Raw genomic sequence first — 17,870 nt, 5'->3', positions numbered from 1 at the left:
TGGGGGGGTGGTTCCCAGGGGAGGGGGATCCTGTGTCCATTGTGGTTGGGGGAGGGGGGGGGGGGGAGGTGGTTGCCAGGGGAGGGGGGGGTCCTATGTCCATTGTGGCATTGTGGTGGGGGGAGTGGTTCCCGGGGGCAGGGGATCCTGTGTCCATTTTGATGGGGGTGGGTGGCTCCCATGGGCAGGGAGGGTCCTGTGCCCATTGTGGTACGGGGGGTGGTACGGGGGGTGGAGGGGGGGTGGGTGGTTCTGGGGGCAGGGGGGGATCCTGTATCCATTGCAGTGGTGGGTGGTTCCCAGGGGACGGGGGTCCTGTATCCGTTGTGGTGGGGGGTGGGGACAGTGGTTCCCAACACGTCATAGAGGAAGGAAAAGACTGATTGGCTGATGGGGAAAGATGGAGAGAATGGGGGGGAGGTTTGTGTGGAGCAGAAATGCTTGCATTAGCCAGAGGGGCCAAATGGCCTGTTCCCAAGCTGCAAATACCCAGTAATGAAAATGCCCTAATGTGGATAAAAGTGAGCAGTGTTTGGTAGGTCAGTGTTTGTACGGTGTGAGACAGAGGAGGGGAACCTGCTTCATTGAGAGGAGGGGTTTCTGATAATCCTCAACAGGATGGAACGGATAACAGAGACCCTGGGAGGTCCAGGCCGAGGAATTCTGAGGCAGAGTTGAGGGGATTCTGAATGAAGAATATTCCATTCTTCAGCTGAACTAAGAGACTGCAACATTCACAGGGTATGCCTGAGGAACACCAGGTCCAGTTCCCAGCAGTGACCCACACACTCACCTCAATGAACCCACAATTCACACACAAAGAAACAAAAGAAACATCTTTGAAAAGGCCTGACAGACATGGAATTTCAAGATTTTGAATTCCTTTGTATTTAGTGTCCTGTTTGTCTAATGACAAGGATCAAAATGATCATCAGAAATTCCACCTGAAATGACTTTATCCTCGCTGTGTCGAAGATTGAGTTGACGGATCCCATGAGTCACTTCCATGACAACAAAGGTTAGATATCCTGAGGTATTTCTAAGTTAGTTCAGTGATAAAATCACCAGATGGAACTCTGCAACTCGGTAATGTCAGCTCTCCAATTAGTATCTTCACCAGAACTGGACAAGAGTAAGAAGACAACTAACTAGTTGGGCTCCTTCTCCTTGTGGACTTGGATCTCTCTCTCTGTCACTTTCGCTCATGTCCACACCTCCATTGGGACCATCCGCTCCTTCGTGCTCAAGGCTGGGAGGAGGTTCTCCTCACACAAGAAGCAGAATGGGAATTGCACCAGGAATCCTCGGATTTTCTTCAGTTCTTCCACGGCTTTGGCCGGATCTTCCACGTTCAGACCCAACTTGACCGTGAAATCGGCCAGGTCGACATTGTTCTTCACGTGATCCGATGGCAGGCACCTGAAGACCTGAGTGAAGGGGATGAAATGTATTTTTATGCGTCTTAAACACACTCTCCAGCGTCTTACAATTTTCCAATCTCGTCTCTCTGCAACAACTTCCATTTATCTGGCAGTTATAATCGAGCAAACATATTCCCAGGCTTTTCACAAGCAAAATGTGACACAGAGTCACGGAAGGAGATATTAAAACAGGCGACTAAAGGAGGTGTAAAGAGAGATGGAATTGCCTGGGGAGGGATTTGTAACGTTTAGGATTCAGGCAGCCAGTGGTGGAATGATTAAAATCGAGGATGCACTCCGAACCAAAACTGGAGGAGCGCAGAAATCTCAAAGAGTAAACGGGGGGGGTTGGGGGGGGAAGGGGTTGAGGGTGAGTACAGAGATAAAGAGGGACTTACACTATGGCTGAATTTGAGTGGCCCAGTGGCACAGTGATTAGCACTAATATCTCACAGTGTCAGGGACCCGGCTTCAATTCCGGCCTTGGGTCACTGTCTGTGTGGAGTTTGCACATTCTCCACGTGTCTGCGCGGGTTTCCTCCGGGCGCTCCAGTCTCCTCCCCCAGTCCAAAGCTGTGCAGATCAGGTTGATGTTAAATTGCCCCTTAGTGTCAGGGGGATTAGCAGGGTAAATATGTGGGGTTATGGGAACAGGACCTGGGTGGGGTTGTGGTTGGTGCAGATTCGATGGGTCGAGTGGCCTCCTTCTGCACTGTGGGGATTCTATGGATTTGGAAATAAGGATGAGAATGGTTAAACAGAGGCATTGTGGCGTGTGAGTGTCTGGTGACTGATCAGAGGGGCGAATGGGTCACGAGGTGAGTTACAGCTGGTAGCAGTGTTAGGAATGATATAATGGAAGGTTGGAGACTTGGTTGGCGAGCGTTGGGAGGTCCAGGGGAAACAAAGGCTGATCTGCTGCAAATCAAAGCGTAGTCTAGACAACGCGGTCAGGATCAGCAGTGTTACACGTAGACACTTGTTCATCAGGAAAGCTATACAGGCTGGAGCTCGAGGAAAAGAGCGGATGGAGCTCTCTAAAACAACGGGGATAGACAGAGAGAGAGTGTTCCCCTTTCCAGAGGAAATCAAAGATGGGGTCATTTTTTGGTTTGAAGTTTCTACTCAATTGGCTGAATTCCCTTGGCCAATCAGCCAGAGTCTTGCAAAGCATCATGAAAATAATGGCCAATGGAACCCGAGTTTCTGGGATCTTTAGAGTTAGAAGCAAACCCCTCCCACTAAATTGACCAATGCTGTCAGTGTGAATTCATTGCTATTGTAAAATCTCACACCGAGACCTCCAGTCAGGCTCAAAATAGTCAATGGGGGCTTGTGGAATAAGGGCTGGAATTCTCCCATGCCCTATCTCCAGCTGCCACGGCCAAATTTCCATTCACAGCCCGGGACTGGAGGATCCCAGCAGAGCTGGAGAATCCCAACATGACCGGAGAATTCCAGGGGGACTGGAGAATCCCAGTGAGACTGGAGAATCCAGCAGGACCAGAAAGTCCCAGCAGAATTGGAGAATCCCAGCATGACCAGAGAACTCCAGCGGGACTGGAGAATCCCAGCAGGACTGGAAAATCCCAGCAGGACCGGAAAATCCCAGCAGGACCGGAAAATCTCAATGAGACAGGAGAATCGCAGCAGGACCAGAGAACCCCAGCAGAACTGGAGAGTTCCAGCAGGACTGCAGAATCCCAGTGAGACTGGAGAATCGCTGCAGAACTGGAGAGTCTCAGCAGGGCCAGAGAATCCCAGCGGAACTGGAGAATTCCAGCAGGACAAGAGAATCCTAAAAGGACCAGAGAATCCCACTCACAGGCAAGGTTGGAAAATTCAAGCCAAGAAGTCTTTTAGGTATGCAAATTTTTTTTTAACAAAGGAATTCGATACTGAAGCTGAATCTAAGAACAAAACAGTCTGATTTAGTTTGGAAATGTCTGTTTGAATGGCCTTTTTCTGCACTGCAACAATTCACTGATACTTTTATTTGCTGTATCTAGAGTGAGCTGCCCCCACAGTGGTGGAAACAGTTCTCATAATATTTTCCAAAATACAGTTACATAAATAATCAAAAAGGGGAAATGCAGAGGGCGAGAGGGAAAGCACAGGGGGGGGGGGGATTCACTGAATAGCTCTTTCAAAGAGCCATCACAGATGCAATGGGTAGAGTGGCCTCGTTCTGTGCAGCTGCACTGCGTTTGTTGCGCTCAGCGTCCCCTCACTCAGACAAAGGAAATCGGGTGGTTTACCTTTTCATATATGGTAGCATTCCGAGCACTGGTTGGGATCCAGACTTCTTTGAAGAACTTCTCGCTAACGGGGTCTTGCACCTGGATCGAGGGATCGCTCAAAGCCCCAAGAATAAGCCTGTGACAGACAACGTGGTTAAAGAGCACGAAAAAAATCACAAAGCCTAGGACAGCTCCCCTCCCAGCTGGGTGGGGGTTGGGGGACAGCCAGTGGGAGGGAGTGTGAAAATTGTTCAATTAGATTATGGAGGGAGGGAGTGAAAAATAAGACGCAACCCAGCAAAATCTCAAAAGAGGAACAGGCAAGCCCTTGATATGGAGGTAAAACCAACACATATACACCTGTAACTGTGCGGCCAAACTTCCCTCCAACTCAATTTTCAAGTTTGCTGATGACACCACCATAGACAGAGTACAGGAATGAGATAGAGAATCTGGGGAACTGGTGTGGCAACAATAATCTCTCCCTCAATGTCAACAAAATGAAAGAGATAGGTATCAATTTCAGGAAGTGTAGCAGAGAACATGCCCCGTCTACATCAATCCCAGTGGATTAACGGCCTCAACCGGGATCTTGGGTTCATGTCACACTATCTGTAACCCCCACGACTTGCCTGGGCTTGCCAAATCTCACTAACTGTCCTATCTGGAGACAATACACATCTCTTTAACCTGTGCTTAACACTTTCTCCACTCACATTGTCTGTACCTTTAAGACTTGATTACCTGTAAAAACTCACACACCAACCATTATTTTGTAAATTGAGTTTGTGTCTTTATATGCCCTGTTTATGAACAGACGGGTCAAGGTAGGTGTAGGAAAATGCTTTGTTAAGATGGCAGCACGGGCTCGTTGGGCCGAAGGGCCTGTTTCCCGTGCTGTGTTGTTCTTTGTTCTAGAACTCCTGCTCACCTGGTGAAGGGGCAGCGCTCCGAAATCTTGTGGCTTGTGTTACCAAATAAACCTGTTGGACTTTAACCTGCGTTGTGAGACTCCTTACCCTGTCTATATCAATGGGGACAAAGTGGAAATGGTCGCGAGCTTAAGTTTCTAGATGTCCAGATCACCAGTGACCTGTCCTGGTCCCTCCAGGCTGACGCAATAGTTAAGGAAGCCCACAGACACCTCCACTTTCTCAGAAGACTAAAGGAAATCTGGCATGTCTGTGACAACTCTCACCATCTTTTACTGATGCAGCCCGGAAAAGATTATTTCTGGTTGTAGCACATATGGTATAGCTTCTGCTCTGTTCAACACTGCAAAAAAACTACTAAGGGTTGTGAATGAAACCCAATCCGTCACTCAAACCAGCCTCCCATCCATTGACTCTGTCTACACTTCCTGCTGCCTCAGAAAAGCAGCCAGCATAATTAAGGACCTCACGCACCCCGGACATTCTCTCTTCCACCTTCTTCCATCGGGAAAAAGTCTGAGGACACGTACCGACTGACTCAAGAACAGCTTCTTCCCTGCTGCCATCAGACTTTCGATGCACCTACCTCATAGAAACCCTACAGTGCAAAAGGGACCATTGAGCCCATCGAGTCTGCACTGACCACAATCCTATCCAGCCTCTACCCCCATATATTATACCCACTAATCCCTCTAACCTATGCATCTTAAGACACTAAGGGGCAATTTTAGCATGGCCAATCAACCTAACCCGCACATCTTTGAACCGTGGGAGGAAACCAGAGCACCCGGAGGAAACCCACGCAGACACGAGGAGAATGTGCAAACTCCAAAGAGACAGTGACCCAAGCCGGGAATCAAACCCAGGACCCCGGAGCTGTGAAGCAGCAGTGCTAACCACTGTGCTACCACAACTTACCTTGCACTAAGTTGATCTTTCTCTTCACCCTAGCTATGACTGTAACACTACATTCTGCACTCCTTTCCTTTTCTATGTACAGTATGCTTTGTCTGTATAGCGCAAGAAAGAATACTTTTTACTATATATGATTAACCTGATGTTGTGAGGCTTCCTACTGTTTCACTGTATACTAATACATGTGGCAATAATAAATCAAATCAAATCAAATCGAATCGCTGGAGCAATCCAGAAATATTGCCCACCTGAACTGAGATCTGTGAACATTTACAGACGCTCCCTTAGTTCAGCAGTTCTGTGTTTCACAGGAGTATAATTATGGACAGTGCCTTATCAATGACATTCAAATAGGCAACTGATCCCTTCAGATCCCTTTCAAATCTCTCTCCTCTCACCTTGAACCTATGCCCTCTCATTCTGAACTCCCCTACCCTGGGAAAAACACCTTGGCTATTCACCTTATCTATGCCCTTAATGATTTCATGAACATCTACAAGGTCACCTCTCATCCTCCTACGCAGCAGTGTAGTGGTTATATTACTGGACCAGTAATCCAGGAGAATACACGCGTGTTATGGCCATTCTACTGATCTGATAATCGAGAGATAATTGAATGCAATGGCCACTATGCAAGTACCGCGATCTGTTTCTCTAGATCTCTCTGATATTCGGTGCTGACTCACTTGAAGCAATGCAGTCGGAGTTCCAACGCAAATTTCCCAGCTTTGTACTCCACACCGTCCATCACTGACATCACAAACTGGGTGTCCTCCACGATAACGGCCACCTCACTGTCTCGCTTTCCCAGCATACTCCGATCATTGATGTTTGACGAACCTGAGGTGAGAATAATACTTTGTAACAACAAGCACAAAAACAGAAGCATTAAAATATCAGCTTGTGTTTCAATATCTCTGCAAAGCCTCTGAGGGCGGGTCCTCAGGATGTGAGTGTGCTGTCACCCCAATACATCCTGCTTTGGTTCAATTTCAGAGGCAGAGAGAGACAACTAAGGGAAAGGTACATTTCTATAGCACCTTTCAAAGCCTCAGGTTGCAAAGTGCAGTACCACCCATTTTTATTCCGTGCTGTACCTGCCCTGGGGCTGCTGATGGGGACAGTGTAGAGGGAGCTTTACTCTGTATCTAACCCCGTGCTGTACCTGTCCTGGGAGTGTTTGATGGGGGACAGTGTAGAGGGAGCTTTACTCTGTATCTAACCCCGTGCTGTACCTGTCCTGGGAGTGTTTGATGGGGGACAGTGTAGAGGGAGCTTTACTCTGTATCTAACCCCGTGCTGTCCCTGTCCTGGGAGTGTTTGATGGGGGACAGTGTAGAGGGAGCTTTACTCTGTATCTAACCCCGTGCTGTACCTGTCCTGGGAGTGTTTGATGGGGACAGTGTAGAGGGAACTTTACTCTGTATCCAGCCAGTGCTGGGGTATTTTATCTGTTGGCCCATTCCTATCTCATGCAGAGGGAGATAAAATCAATCTGTGGGTGCGTAGCGTATTGCTATCATTAAGATTTTTCACTGAAGCAAAATACCACAGATGCTGAGAATTTAAAATAAATGTAGAAAATGTACAGCTGATCCAGAAGCTTCTGTGCAGAGGAACCCAGTTAATCAGGTGAATGCTCTATCCAGAGGCCAGGCCTGATCATCTGGGGAATGGGAGATCGAATCTCACCAGGGCTGTGTGATAAGTCTCCTGAGGCAGCAGTCCCATCACTAACATCCCCTTATTTAGGAGCTCTAACAGCAGTACACAGAGTGCTCACAATCAGCAGTCTATCCCTGGGACAGCCAGAGGAACTGACACTCCCGGTTAAATACAAGGTAAAGACTCCCTGATTGGCCCATTAATTTGGCCCTTAATCAGGGACATCTTGTGTTGGCTAACCAAATAAACAAAATCAAATTAACTTTGGGACGACTCGAAAGAAGCAGCTCCCAAACGAAGGAGAACCGCCCGAAACAAAAGACAAACTGGAAAGGAAACTTAAAGCATCAAACTAAAATGTGATTAAAGGGGTTAATAATACACCCCCAGCCCCTGCGGTGCCCAATGGGCATGGAAGGCTTCAGTGCTGATCCTTAATCAGGGAGTTCATACTCCAACAGACCAACCTCAGTGACCTGATTGAAGTTATCACAGACTGGTTGAGAAACAATTCTGTTAGAGGTCATGATCCTAAAACAACAACGAAGAACAAAGAACAAGCCAGCACGGGAAACAGGCCCTTCGGCCCAAGGAGCCCGCACCGCCGCATCAACCTACACCTATTCTACCCTGCGTGTCTACGAATGGAACCCCTAACTTAGCCAGATTCAGGGGAGAATAGTGTCAATTTGGTAAAACCAATCAGCCTAAGAGCACATCTTTGGGGTGTGGGAGGAAACCGGAGCGCCCGGAGGAAACCCACGCAACCACAGGGAGAATGCGCAAACTCCCACAGACACAGGCCCAAATCTATGTATCTGCACAGCTAGCAGTGCTAGTCACCGAGCTGTTGCGGCGCCCGTCTACCGGTCCAGGATCAAGCACACGCACCGACACGAAGTACTAGGCCACTCCCGGAACCTCCAAGAGCAGTCCACGCACGACCCACCGTGTGCATGCCCCTCGTTTGACAACAAATATATCCTGATAGGGTAACTCTGTTTCTCTCCACACAGATCGGCAGAGTATTTCCAAAGATTTACCAGGATGTTGCCTGGTATGGAGGGCATTAGCTATGAGGAGAGGTTGGAGGAACTTGGTTTGTTCTCACTGGAGTGATGGAGGTTGAGGGGGAGACCTGATAGAAGTCTACAAGATTATAAGGGGCATGGACAGAGTGGATAGTCAGAAGCTTTGTCCCAGGGTGGAAGAGTCAATTACTAGGAGACATGGATTGAAGGTGTGAGGGACAAGGTTTAAAGGAGATGTACAAGGTAAGTTTTTACACAGAGGGTGGCAGGTGCCTGGAACTCACTGCTGGGGGAGATAGTGGAAGCGGATACAATAATTTTAAGGGGCTTCTTGACAAATCCATGAATAGGATGGGAATAGAGGGATATGGTCCCCGGAAGGGTTGGGGGTTTTAGTTCAAATGGGCAGCATGGTGGGTGCAGGCTTGAAGGGTGGAAGGGCCTGTTCCTGTGCTAAAATCTTTATTTGTTCTTGTTCTATATTCTTTTTACGAAGCGCTTATTCTGGTTGTGATGATCAGTAAAACTGTGAAACAAAGTACAGATGAGTCATTTCTGGCCAATCCTTCCCTCCCCTCTGTCTCTGAGCCTTGTGGGTATTGTATCACCCAGTCTCTATCTGTCACGGTCATTCCCTGGTATATTCAGAGTTTGACAGATCGAAACCTCAGGAACGCACTTTGAAGATCTCACTACAAAAACATGTGGCAATTAAGAACATAAGAACATAAGAACATAAGAAATAGGAGCAGGAGTAGGCCATCTAGCCCTTCGAGCCTGCCCCGCCATTCAATAAGATCATGGCTGATCTGTTGTGGCTCAGTTCCACTTTCCCGCCCTCTCCCCATAACCCTTAATCCCCTCTCTTATCAAAAACCCATCAACCCGCTTCTTAAAAATATTTAGCGAGGCAGCCTCCACCACTTCAACGGGCAGAGAATTCCAGAGATTCACCACCCTTTGAGTGAAGAAGTTCCTCCTCAACTCCGTTCTAAACCGCCTCCCCTTTATCTTGAGGCTGTGCCCCCTAGTCCTACTGTCTTTTTTGAGCGGGAAGAGTCTCTCCACCTCTATCCTATCCATCCCATTCATCATCTTATACGTCTCAATGAGATCTCCCCTCATTCTTCTAAACTCTAACGAGTACAAGCCTAGTTTATTCAGCCTCTCCTCATAGCTCAATCCCCTCAACTCCGGTATCAGCCTAGTAAACCTCCTCTGCACTCCCTCCAGGGCCAAAATATCCTTGCGCAGGTGCGGCGCCCAAAACTGCACACAGTTCTCCAGCTGCGGCCTCACCAATGCCCTATACAGCTGCAGCAAGACCTCCCTACTTTTATATTCAATCCCCCTCGCTATTAACCATCGCCATGTATCTGAGTAGGTCTATCGCAGCAGCACTGGGCGACAAAGTGATTCCAGCAAACAAGACTGGCACAGACTCCCAGGAGATGTTGGTTCATTCCGAGGTACTGAAAGCATTCCGCAGGTGTGAGTTGAGGAAAAGGCTTCCAATTCTGCTTCCTTCCCAACTGCTGAGTAATGTAGTTAGCCCCCTGATGGGGAGAGTGTAGAGGGAGCTTAACTCCACTTGGAGAGGAAAGCACTGATCAGGGACAGTCAGCATGGTTTTTCAAAGGGAGATTATGTCTAACAAATTTGATTGGATATTTTGAGGGGGTGACTAGGTGTGTAGATGAGGGCAGTGCAGTTGATGTAGTCTATCTGGACTTCAGTAAGTCTTTTGACAAGGGCCCACATGGGAGACGGACGGAATCCAGTGCAATTTGGCAAAATGGATCCAAAACTGGCTTAACTGGAGGAGGCAGAGTGTGATGGTCAAAGGTTGTTTTTGTGACCGGAAGCCTGTGTCCCTTGGTATTCCACAGGGATTGGAGTTGGATCCCTTGTTGTTGTTGTGTACGTTAATGATCTGGACTTTTGGAGGTATGATCAGTAAGTTCACAGGTAACACAAGAATTGGTGATGTGGTAAATAGTGAGGAGCAAAGCCTCAGATTTATAGGGTGACACAGACAGGCTTGTTAGCTGGGCAGAACAGTGGCAAATGGAATTTAACTCTGAAAAGTGTGAGGTGATGCATGTAGGGAGACTAACAAGATAAAGGAATTACACAATGAAGGGTAGGATGCTCGGAAGTACAGAGAACCAGAGAGACCATGGTGTGCGCGTACTAAATTCCCTAAAGGCAGCAGGACAGGTCGATAAGGTGGATAAGAAGACATATGGGATACTTGTCTCTATTAGTCAAGACATTGAATATAAGAGCAGGGAGGTTATGATGGAGCTGTATAAAACACTCATTAGGCCACAGCTAGAGTAGTGTTTGCGGTTCCAGTCACCACACCATAGGAAGGGTGTGATAGCACTGGAGAGGATGCAGAAGAGATCCACCAGGATGTTGCCTGGGCTGTGAAGAGAGGCCAGTTCGAGTTTTTGTCTGAGAGTTTTCCTTAGAGCAGAGAGGGCTGAGGGGGGACCTGATTGAGGTGTATGTAATTATGAGGGACGTTGATAGGGTGGATAGGAAGGAACTTTTCCTCTTAGTCAATAACCAGGGAGCGGAGATTTAAGGGAAGGGGCAGGAGATTTAGAGGGGATTTGAGGAAAACCTTTTTCACCCAGAGGATGGTGAGAATCTGAAACCTGCTGCCTGGAAGGATGGTGGAGTCGGGAAATCTCACAACATTTAAGAAGCTAAGAAGCATTTAGATGACACTTAAAATGCTGCAGCATGCAAGGCTATGGAGCAAGTGCTGGAAAACAGGATTAGAATAGATAGGTGCTGATAGCTGCCACAGGCACGATGGGCCTCTTTTGGGTCCTGTGAAACACTGTGTCTCAATGGACCAGCCATCCAGGTAATAGGAGTTCAAATCTCACCGTGGCAGCATTTAGAAACTAAATTTAAACTGAATAAAGGTACAAAAGGAGACTTGTGGGTTTTATTTTGCACAATGAGCTGTTACGATCTGGAGGGCTATGCCTGAAGTGGAAACATCTGCCGAGCTTTGGGGAGAGAGAAGGCAAATAGGATTACTTGGATGGTTCTTTCAAAGAGCCAGCACAGGCACAATGGGCCAAATGACCTCCTCGCCATGCCCCCCCCCCCCCCCCCGCGCACCTCCCCCCCCACCCCCCCCCCCAATGCCTTCCTCCTCCCCACTCCTGCGTGGCTCTCACCGATAATGACTGTGTTGTCATCAGCAATCAGCATCTTGCTGTGGACGTAGATGAGTTCAGTGATCAGCTGTCCATTCAATTCCGCGTGTGTCCGGAGGCCACAAACCGAGAAATAGTTCATCCAGAGATCCTCCACTGCCAGGTGAGAAAGAGGGGGAACGAGTTAATAAACGGTTAAACTGCAGGAAGACATGAGCACAGTATTGTCCAGTGCAGAGCAGTGAAGATTATCACTCCATCCACCAGCTGTCACATTCTCCCCCTCCTCTACCACTGACACACAGTGGAAACAGTGTGTGCCATCCACAAGATATACTGCAGCAACAGCAATGGCAGCAACAGCACAATGGTTAGCAGTGCTGCCTCACAGCGCCAGGGACCCAGGTTCAATTCCAGCTTTGGACGGAGTCGGCACATTCTCCCTGTTTCTACGTGGGTTTCCTCCCTCAGTCCGAAAGATGCGCTGGTTAGGTGCATTGACCATGCTAGATTGCCCCTTAGTGGGCCAAAATTTGCAGGCTAGCTGGATTGGCCATGATCAATGCGTGGGGTTATGGGGTTGCGGTGGGGGGGGGGGTGGGGGAGATACCATCCCCTCTCTCACAACCTGTTTGTCCCCCTTGGTGACAGTTGCGAGGGTTATGGTCTAGGCTCAGAGTTAACCCAGCCCTGATTCTGGCCATCCACACTTACTCTCTCTCTTCAACTGTTCAATGATTGAGTATTCTCCTCTGGCAATGGTCCTGTGGAGGAGAAGAGTTCAACTCATTTAAGTATTGCTGAGAAAAAGAGACATATTGTCGAAGCTTCTCATTTTGCAGTCAACAGGACAGATGCAAGAATACCAAATTTCAAAGGGAAAAAAAAATTATACTGCATGAGAAAAGGGTGTTGGTTGGTTGGCAAGTTGGCTCTGATTGGTCAAGGTGTTGCCATGCAGAATTCGATTGCTTAACCTTCACAGAGCCACAGTCTAGGCTGGGCCTGGGAATAGGTAGAACACCAAATTCCTCCATTGCACACGCACACACACACAGGGCTGACTGGATAGCAGATTGCGGTTCAGTGTCCACACCTGATCTCCATTTCTGCAGGGATGTGAGAGGACATTTTGGTGCACGGGGAATGGAGGGCAGAGGAAGTGGGGGTTGGGTTGGAGACCTTGGAATAAGTTTACAGAAAGAAAGACTCCTATTTAAACAGTGTGTTTTACCACTCCAGGGCTTCCAAAGTGCTTTGCAGCCAATTAAATATTCGGTGTAATTACTGTTGTAATGTACCAAGCCCTGCATTTACACACAGCAAACTCCCACAGAGATGTGGTAACGACCTGATAATGTGTTTGGATGATATTGGTTGAGGGTGACTATTAGACAAGACAACACAAGAATTCTCCTTCTCTTCATTAAAGTTGTGTCATCATAGGATCTTTCATATCTGCATGAACAGATAGTCAGGGTCACCATTTAAAATCTCAGTTCAAGACAGCTGACACTTGGAAGATCACAGCCTCCGGATTTCGGAATGTGTTGGCCGTGGCCACCATTAAAATCGGGGAGATGAGAGGCCAGGATTAGAGGAGTGAGGAGATCTTAGGGGCCTGTTGGGCTGGGGGAAATTAGAGGGACGGGGAAGTCATGAGGGTCATGGAGAGTTTTAAAGCCAAGGATTAGAAATTTAATATCGAGGTGTGGCCGGACCGGGTGCCAAGGAAGGTCAGGGGTGAAGGGTGAATGGGATCTCAGGATGAGTTCGGATACAGACAGCGGAGTTCCTGGAGGGTGGAAGCTGACCTGAGATTGAAGTGCATAACAGCCTGGATTGCAGTCCCGCCACCTGTCGAGATGTCTCCTTCAAATCCTGGCATCAGAGGAGTCACCACGTAAACTCGGAATCTCTGTTTTTCCCTGTAGAAAGAAATTAAATCCCATTCAAACTATTGGCTGGATCTGAGAGGTCTGGGGTATGTGTGTGTGCACCAATATCTGAAGGAGAGAGGACAAGTTGTAAAGGTTTAAATGGCCTATCGGATTATAAGCAGAGGCATAAGGCAGAATATTGTGGATGATGAACATAACCCATACCCATTGACTCTGACAAACTGCACACTGCATTGAGCTCTGGTTGGCAGGGGGACCGCCACCCACCATTGGAAGGTTGTCCCACATTGTTGGCTGACAACTCTCCAGCGCGAAGATGGCCAGAAGCGGTACTGCAGTGTCTGGAATTAACTCCCAGGACCACACTTGGGGTAAGTCCTGAGGGTCCGGGGGATGGGAGGGTAGAGGATGCCCTGGAGGGTGGGAAGGGAGAGTCATTGTGGCATTGCGGAATAAGCCGGAAGTGGCGGGGAGGGAGGGATGGAGGGCTGGAGCTCCCAGATCCTGGAGGGAAGAGTACCCCAAATCTGAAGGTTCCTTCCACTAGATGGATACCGAACTGGCTCGGTTACAGAGAGTAGCAGTGGATGGGTGCTTTTCAGAGTGGAGGTCTGTCATTATTGGTGTTCTGCAGGGATCAGTGCTGAGATCTCTGTTGTTTGTAGTAGATATAAATGATCTGGAGGAAAACGTGGGACGTCTGATTAGTAAGTTTGCAGATAACACGAAGATTGGCAGAGTTGCCGACAGTGCCAGGGATTGGGAACAGCAGGTTAGTTGTAAAGACTCGCATTCTAATCAGTAATCTGTAAACTGTCTGTGCTTTATAAGGTCTGTCTGAGGCCAGAACTCTCCATCCACCTGAAGAAGGGGCAAACCCTGAAAGCTTGTGAGTTTACTATCAAATAAATCGGTTGGACTTAAACCTGGTGTTGTCAGACTTCTTACAGTGCCAGGTATGGTCAGAAGATACAACAGGATAGAGATAGATTGGAACTTGGGCACAGAAATGACAGATGGAGTTTAACCTGGACAAATGCGAGGTGATGCATTTTGGACGATCAAATTTAGCGGTGAATTATACTGTAAATGGCAGAACTCTTGGGAACATTAACATGCAGAGGGATCTGGGCGTGCAGGCCCACAGTTCCCTAAAAGTGACAACACAGGCAACCAAGATGATTAAGAAGGTATATGGCACGTGCACCCAAACCAAACATGGACACAAAATCCCGGCCAGAGTCTACACAGCAATAGAGACAAATTTAGCCGGTGGGCAGAAACTTGGCAGATGGAGTAAAATGTGGGTAAATGTGAACTTGTTCACTCTGGCTGGAAGGACAAAAAAATCAGTCAACTATTTAAATGGAGAGAGATTGGTACAGAGGGATCTGGGTGTCCTAGTATATGAATCACAAATAGTTAATATGCAAATAGAGCAAGTGATTAGGACGGGAAATGGAATGCTGGTGTTTATTGCAAAGGGATTGGAATATAATAGTGGGGAGTTTTTCTGCAGCTGAGGGGAATATTGGTGAGACCACATCTGAAATACTGTGTACAGTTTGGATCCATTTGTTGAAAAAGAATATAATTGTATAATGTTCACTTTACTCATTCCTGGATGAGAGGCAGATCGTCGAGGAAATGTTAAACAGATTGGGCTTATTGGAGTTAAGAAGAATGAGAGATGATCTTATTGAAAGTATGAAATCAGGAGTCTTGGTTGCGTGGATTCCGGAGAATGTTTTCTCTTGAGGGGGGATTAGAATGAGGGGGGCACAGTTTAAAGATAAGAGATCTCCCTTTTAAGACAAAGGTGAGAATTTTCTCTCCCAGAGGATTGGTAATCTGTGGAATTCTCAACGCCAAAAACCCAGGGGGTTGGCTCACTGAATTCACTCAAGGGTGAGTTGGACAGGTTTCGGATAGACAAGAGAGCAACAGGACATGGAGGGCAAACAGGACAGTGGAACTGAGATCACAGTGAAATGGTCCATGGTCTTATAGAATGGCCCAGCAGGCTCCAAATCCTGTGTTCTAAAGGGTGGAGGAAGCAGACTGAAACATAAATTCAAAAAGGAAACGAATAAATATTTGATTTGACTTATTATTGTCACATGTATAGATTGAAAAGTATTGTTTCTTGCATGCTATACAGACAAAGCATACCATACATAGAGAAGGAAAGAAGATAGTGCAGAATGTAGTATTACAGTCATAGCTAGGGTGTAGAGAAAGATCAACTTAATTAGAGGGAGCATAATTCATAGGGTACGAGTTAATTCATAGGGATCGTCTTTCAAAGAGCTTGCACAGACGCAATGGGCCGAATGGTCTCATGTGCTGAACCATTCAATGGACAGAATGTCACACTCCCCCCAAAGCGGGCTCTGAGGCCGGGAGGAAGAGCGTAGATTTGAATGGATGGGATTCCCAACCACCCACATCTCCCACCACCCGGGATCCTGCCCACCCCGGCCCAGATGCAACCTCACGCCTGCGTGGGCAGGGCCTGGGATGGAAAACCAGCCCATTCGCTGAGTAAGGCCCTGAAGTGGCCACTTTGTGGCCCTTTCCCACCCAGGCCCCATCTCTCACCTTCCGGGGAGGGTGGGAAAGTGACATTTTGAACCTTTCTCTATCTCGGAATGGAAGGGTGGGCCTTATTCTGAAGATTCCCTCAGAGTTAGGGAGCCCTCCTTCTGGGACATTGGAGCTCCAGGGACCCCTTCCTCCCCTGGCCTATCCATTGACACTGCAAATGCCCTTCCCTCCAGACTGCGACCCCCCCCCCCCCCCGCCCCCACCCCAACCACTGAGCATCCCATACTCTCCCACCCCCACACCCCCCACCCCGCCCCCGCAGCTGCAGTAGCCACCGCAACGTTGTGCACGGCAGTGTTGAAGAACTGTCGGCAAATCAGATGGGTTGGCAGCTCTCACGGGCGAGACTTCCTCCCAAGGGTGGGCAGCAGATCCTGCCCACTGCCAGTCAAGGTTCAAGAGAGCGTTAAATGGCAGTGGGAGTGGGAGAGCCAGCGACCGTGTGTCAGACATCAACTCTTGGGTGCCACTCCCTCAACTTCCTTAAAGATCTACCCTGAGATTCTGAACACGTTTCCTCGTTATGTAAACACAAAAATGTTTCCAAATAAAAATAATTGTTGCTGCAACACCTCCTCCACACGATGGAGTAATCTTCCAGCTGAGTAAAACTGAGCTTTGGGAATTCTCGGAATGTTTGAACAACTATTGAGTCTTTCATTAAAAATAATCCCCGAGTGAACCGCTGCTGCACCCGCCTTCCAGGCCAGGTGGCTCGATCGAGTCTTTCCAGAGACTCTGGTAGCACCTCCCGGATCCAAGTGCACACACCCGCTCTCGCTCAGTGTCAGGAAGGTGTACTGATACACCTCACCCCAATCCAGAACGATAATAAAGGGGAGTGATTGCTACCCGTAACAAAGGGAGATCAAAACAACATAATCTCACGCAGCAAAACTGGGGTGTAAATGAAACTGGAGTCAGAGAAAAGCATAATAGGGCGAAAAATTCTCTAACTCATTGTGTTGCGAGGGGCAACAGCCAGATTGAGGGAGTAATCAAAGAAAACAAGTTGAGGAGTTTGACTCAGGTGAAATCTCTCCATGTCCCGGCCTGTTATCTGCACACTGTTTACTGCTTTGGCAACTTGTCCCACCTTTTGGAATTGTGCTCCAAAGTCAAGGAAAGCCATGGTCCTAAAACCATTCCCTGGAGAATCCCAGTGCAAAATTCCCCTCACTTAGTAAAAAGGTAAAATCTCAAGATTAAATCTCAAAAGGGAGCTGGGTAAATGTTTAACGGAGGTTACATTCCAGGGTGATGGGGAAAGAACAGCATTGGGCTAACGGCACTGCTGTTTCAAAGAGCCGGCACAAGGTAAATGGGCTGAACGGTCTCCTCTGTGCTCCATTCTTCCCTGATTTTAAACATCTTTCTTTGCTGCGTAGCTACAAAACGTTTACTAAATAAAAATATCTGATCCTTAACACCTCCTCCACATGATGGAACAGTCCTCCAGCTCAGTGGGTGGTCTAATAGAGTTCTGTAAAATAATGGAGAGGTTTGATCGGGTAGATGTGGAGAAGATATTTTCACTTGGAAAAGGGCCAAAATTGGGAGTGATAAATATACGGTGACACAGTGGTTAGCACTGCTGCCTCACAGCGCCAGGGACCCGGGTTCAATTCCCGGCTTGGGTCACTGTTTGTGTGGAGTTTGCACATTCTCCCCATGTCTGCGTGGGTTTCCTCCGGGTGCTCCAGTTTCTTCCCACAGTCCAAAGATGTGCGGGTTAGGTGGATTGGCCGCGCCATATTGCCCCTTAGTGTCAGAGGGACTAACTGGGGTAAATGCATGGGGTTATGGGGATAGGGTCCAGGAGGAGTGGTGGTCCGTGCTGACGCGATGGGCCAAATGGCCTCCTTCAGCACTGTAGGAATTCTATGAACGGTCATTAATAAATCCAATGGAGAAACTTCTTTACCCAGAGAGCGTTGAGAATGGGGAACTTGCGACCGCAGAGAGTGGTTGTGGTG

General features: G+C 48.1%; 1 protein-coding gene across 4 annotated transcripts in view; it reads right to left on the bottom strand.

Annotated features, from left to right (window-relative positions):
* Nucleotides 1-314: 314 nt before the first annotated feature.
* Nucleotides 315-17,870, bottom strand: part of LOC145341163 (phospholipase D1-like) — a 146,647-nt gene continuing 129,091 nt past the window's right edge. For all 4 annotated transcript variants that reach the window (XM_080186079.1, XM_080186076.1, XM_080186077.1 and 1 more), the window contains 6 exons: nucleotides 13,201-13,314; nucleotides 12,101-12,150; nucleotides 11,408-11,542; nucleotides 6,195-6,348; nucleotides 3,680-3,797; nucleotides 315-1,427 (listed from right to left, as the gene is read on the bottom strand). In XM_080186079.1, coding sequence (XP_080042205.1) covers nucleotides 1,203-1,427; nucleotides 3,680-3,797; nucleotides 6,195-6,348; nucleotides 11,408-11,542; nucleotides 12,101-12,150; nucleotides 13,201-13,314 — 796 coding nt within the window. In that variant the 3' untranslated portion in view covers nucleotides 315-1,202. The remainder of the gene's footprint in view (nucleotides 1,428-3,679; nucleotides 3,798-6,194; nucleotides 6,349-11,407; nucleotides 11,543-12,100; nucleotides 12,151-13,200; nucleotides 13,315-17,870) is intronic.

Source organism: Carcharhinus amblyrhynchos, chromosome 3, assembly GCF_965287045.1.
Source record: "Carcharhinus amblyrhynchos chromosome 3, sCarAmb.v2.hapA, whole genome shotgun sequence".
NCBI classification, from domain to species: Eukaryota; Metazoa; Chordata; class Chondrichthyes; order Carcharhiniformes; family Carcharhinidae; genus Carcharhinus; species Carcharhinus amblyrhynchos.
Note: the sequence above shows the minus strand (reverse complement) of the source record. Positions and strands in the feature narration are given on the sequence as shown.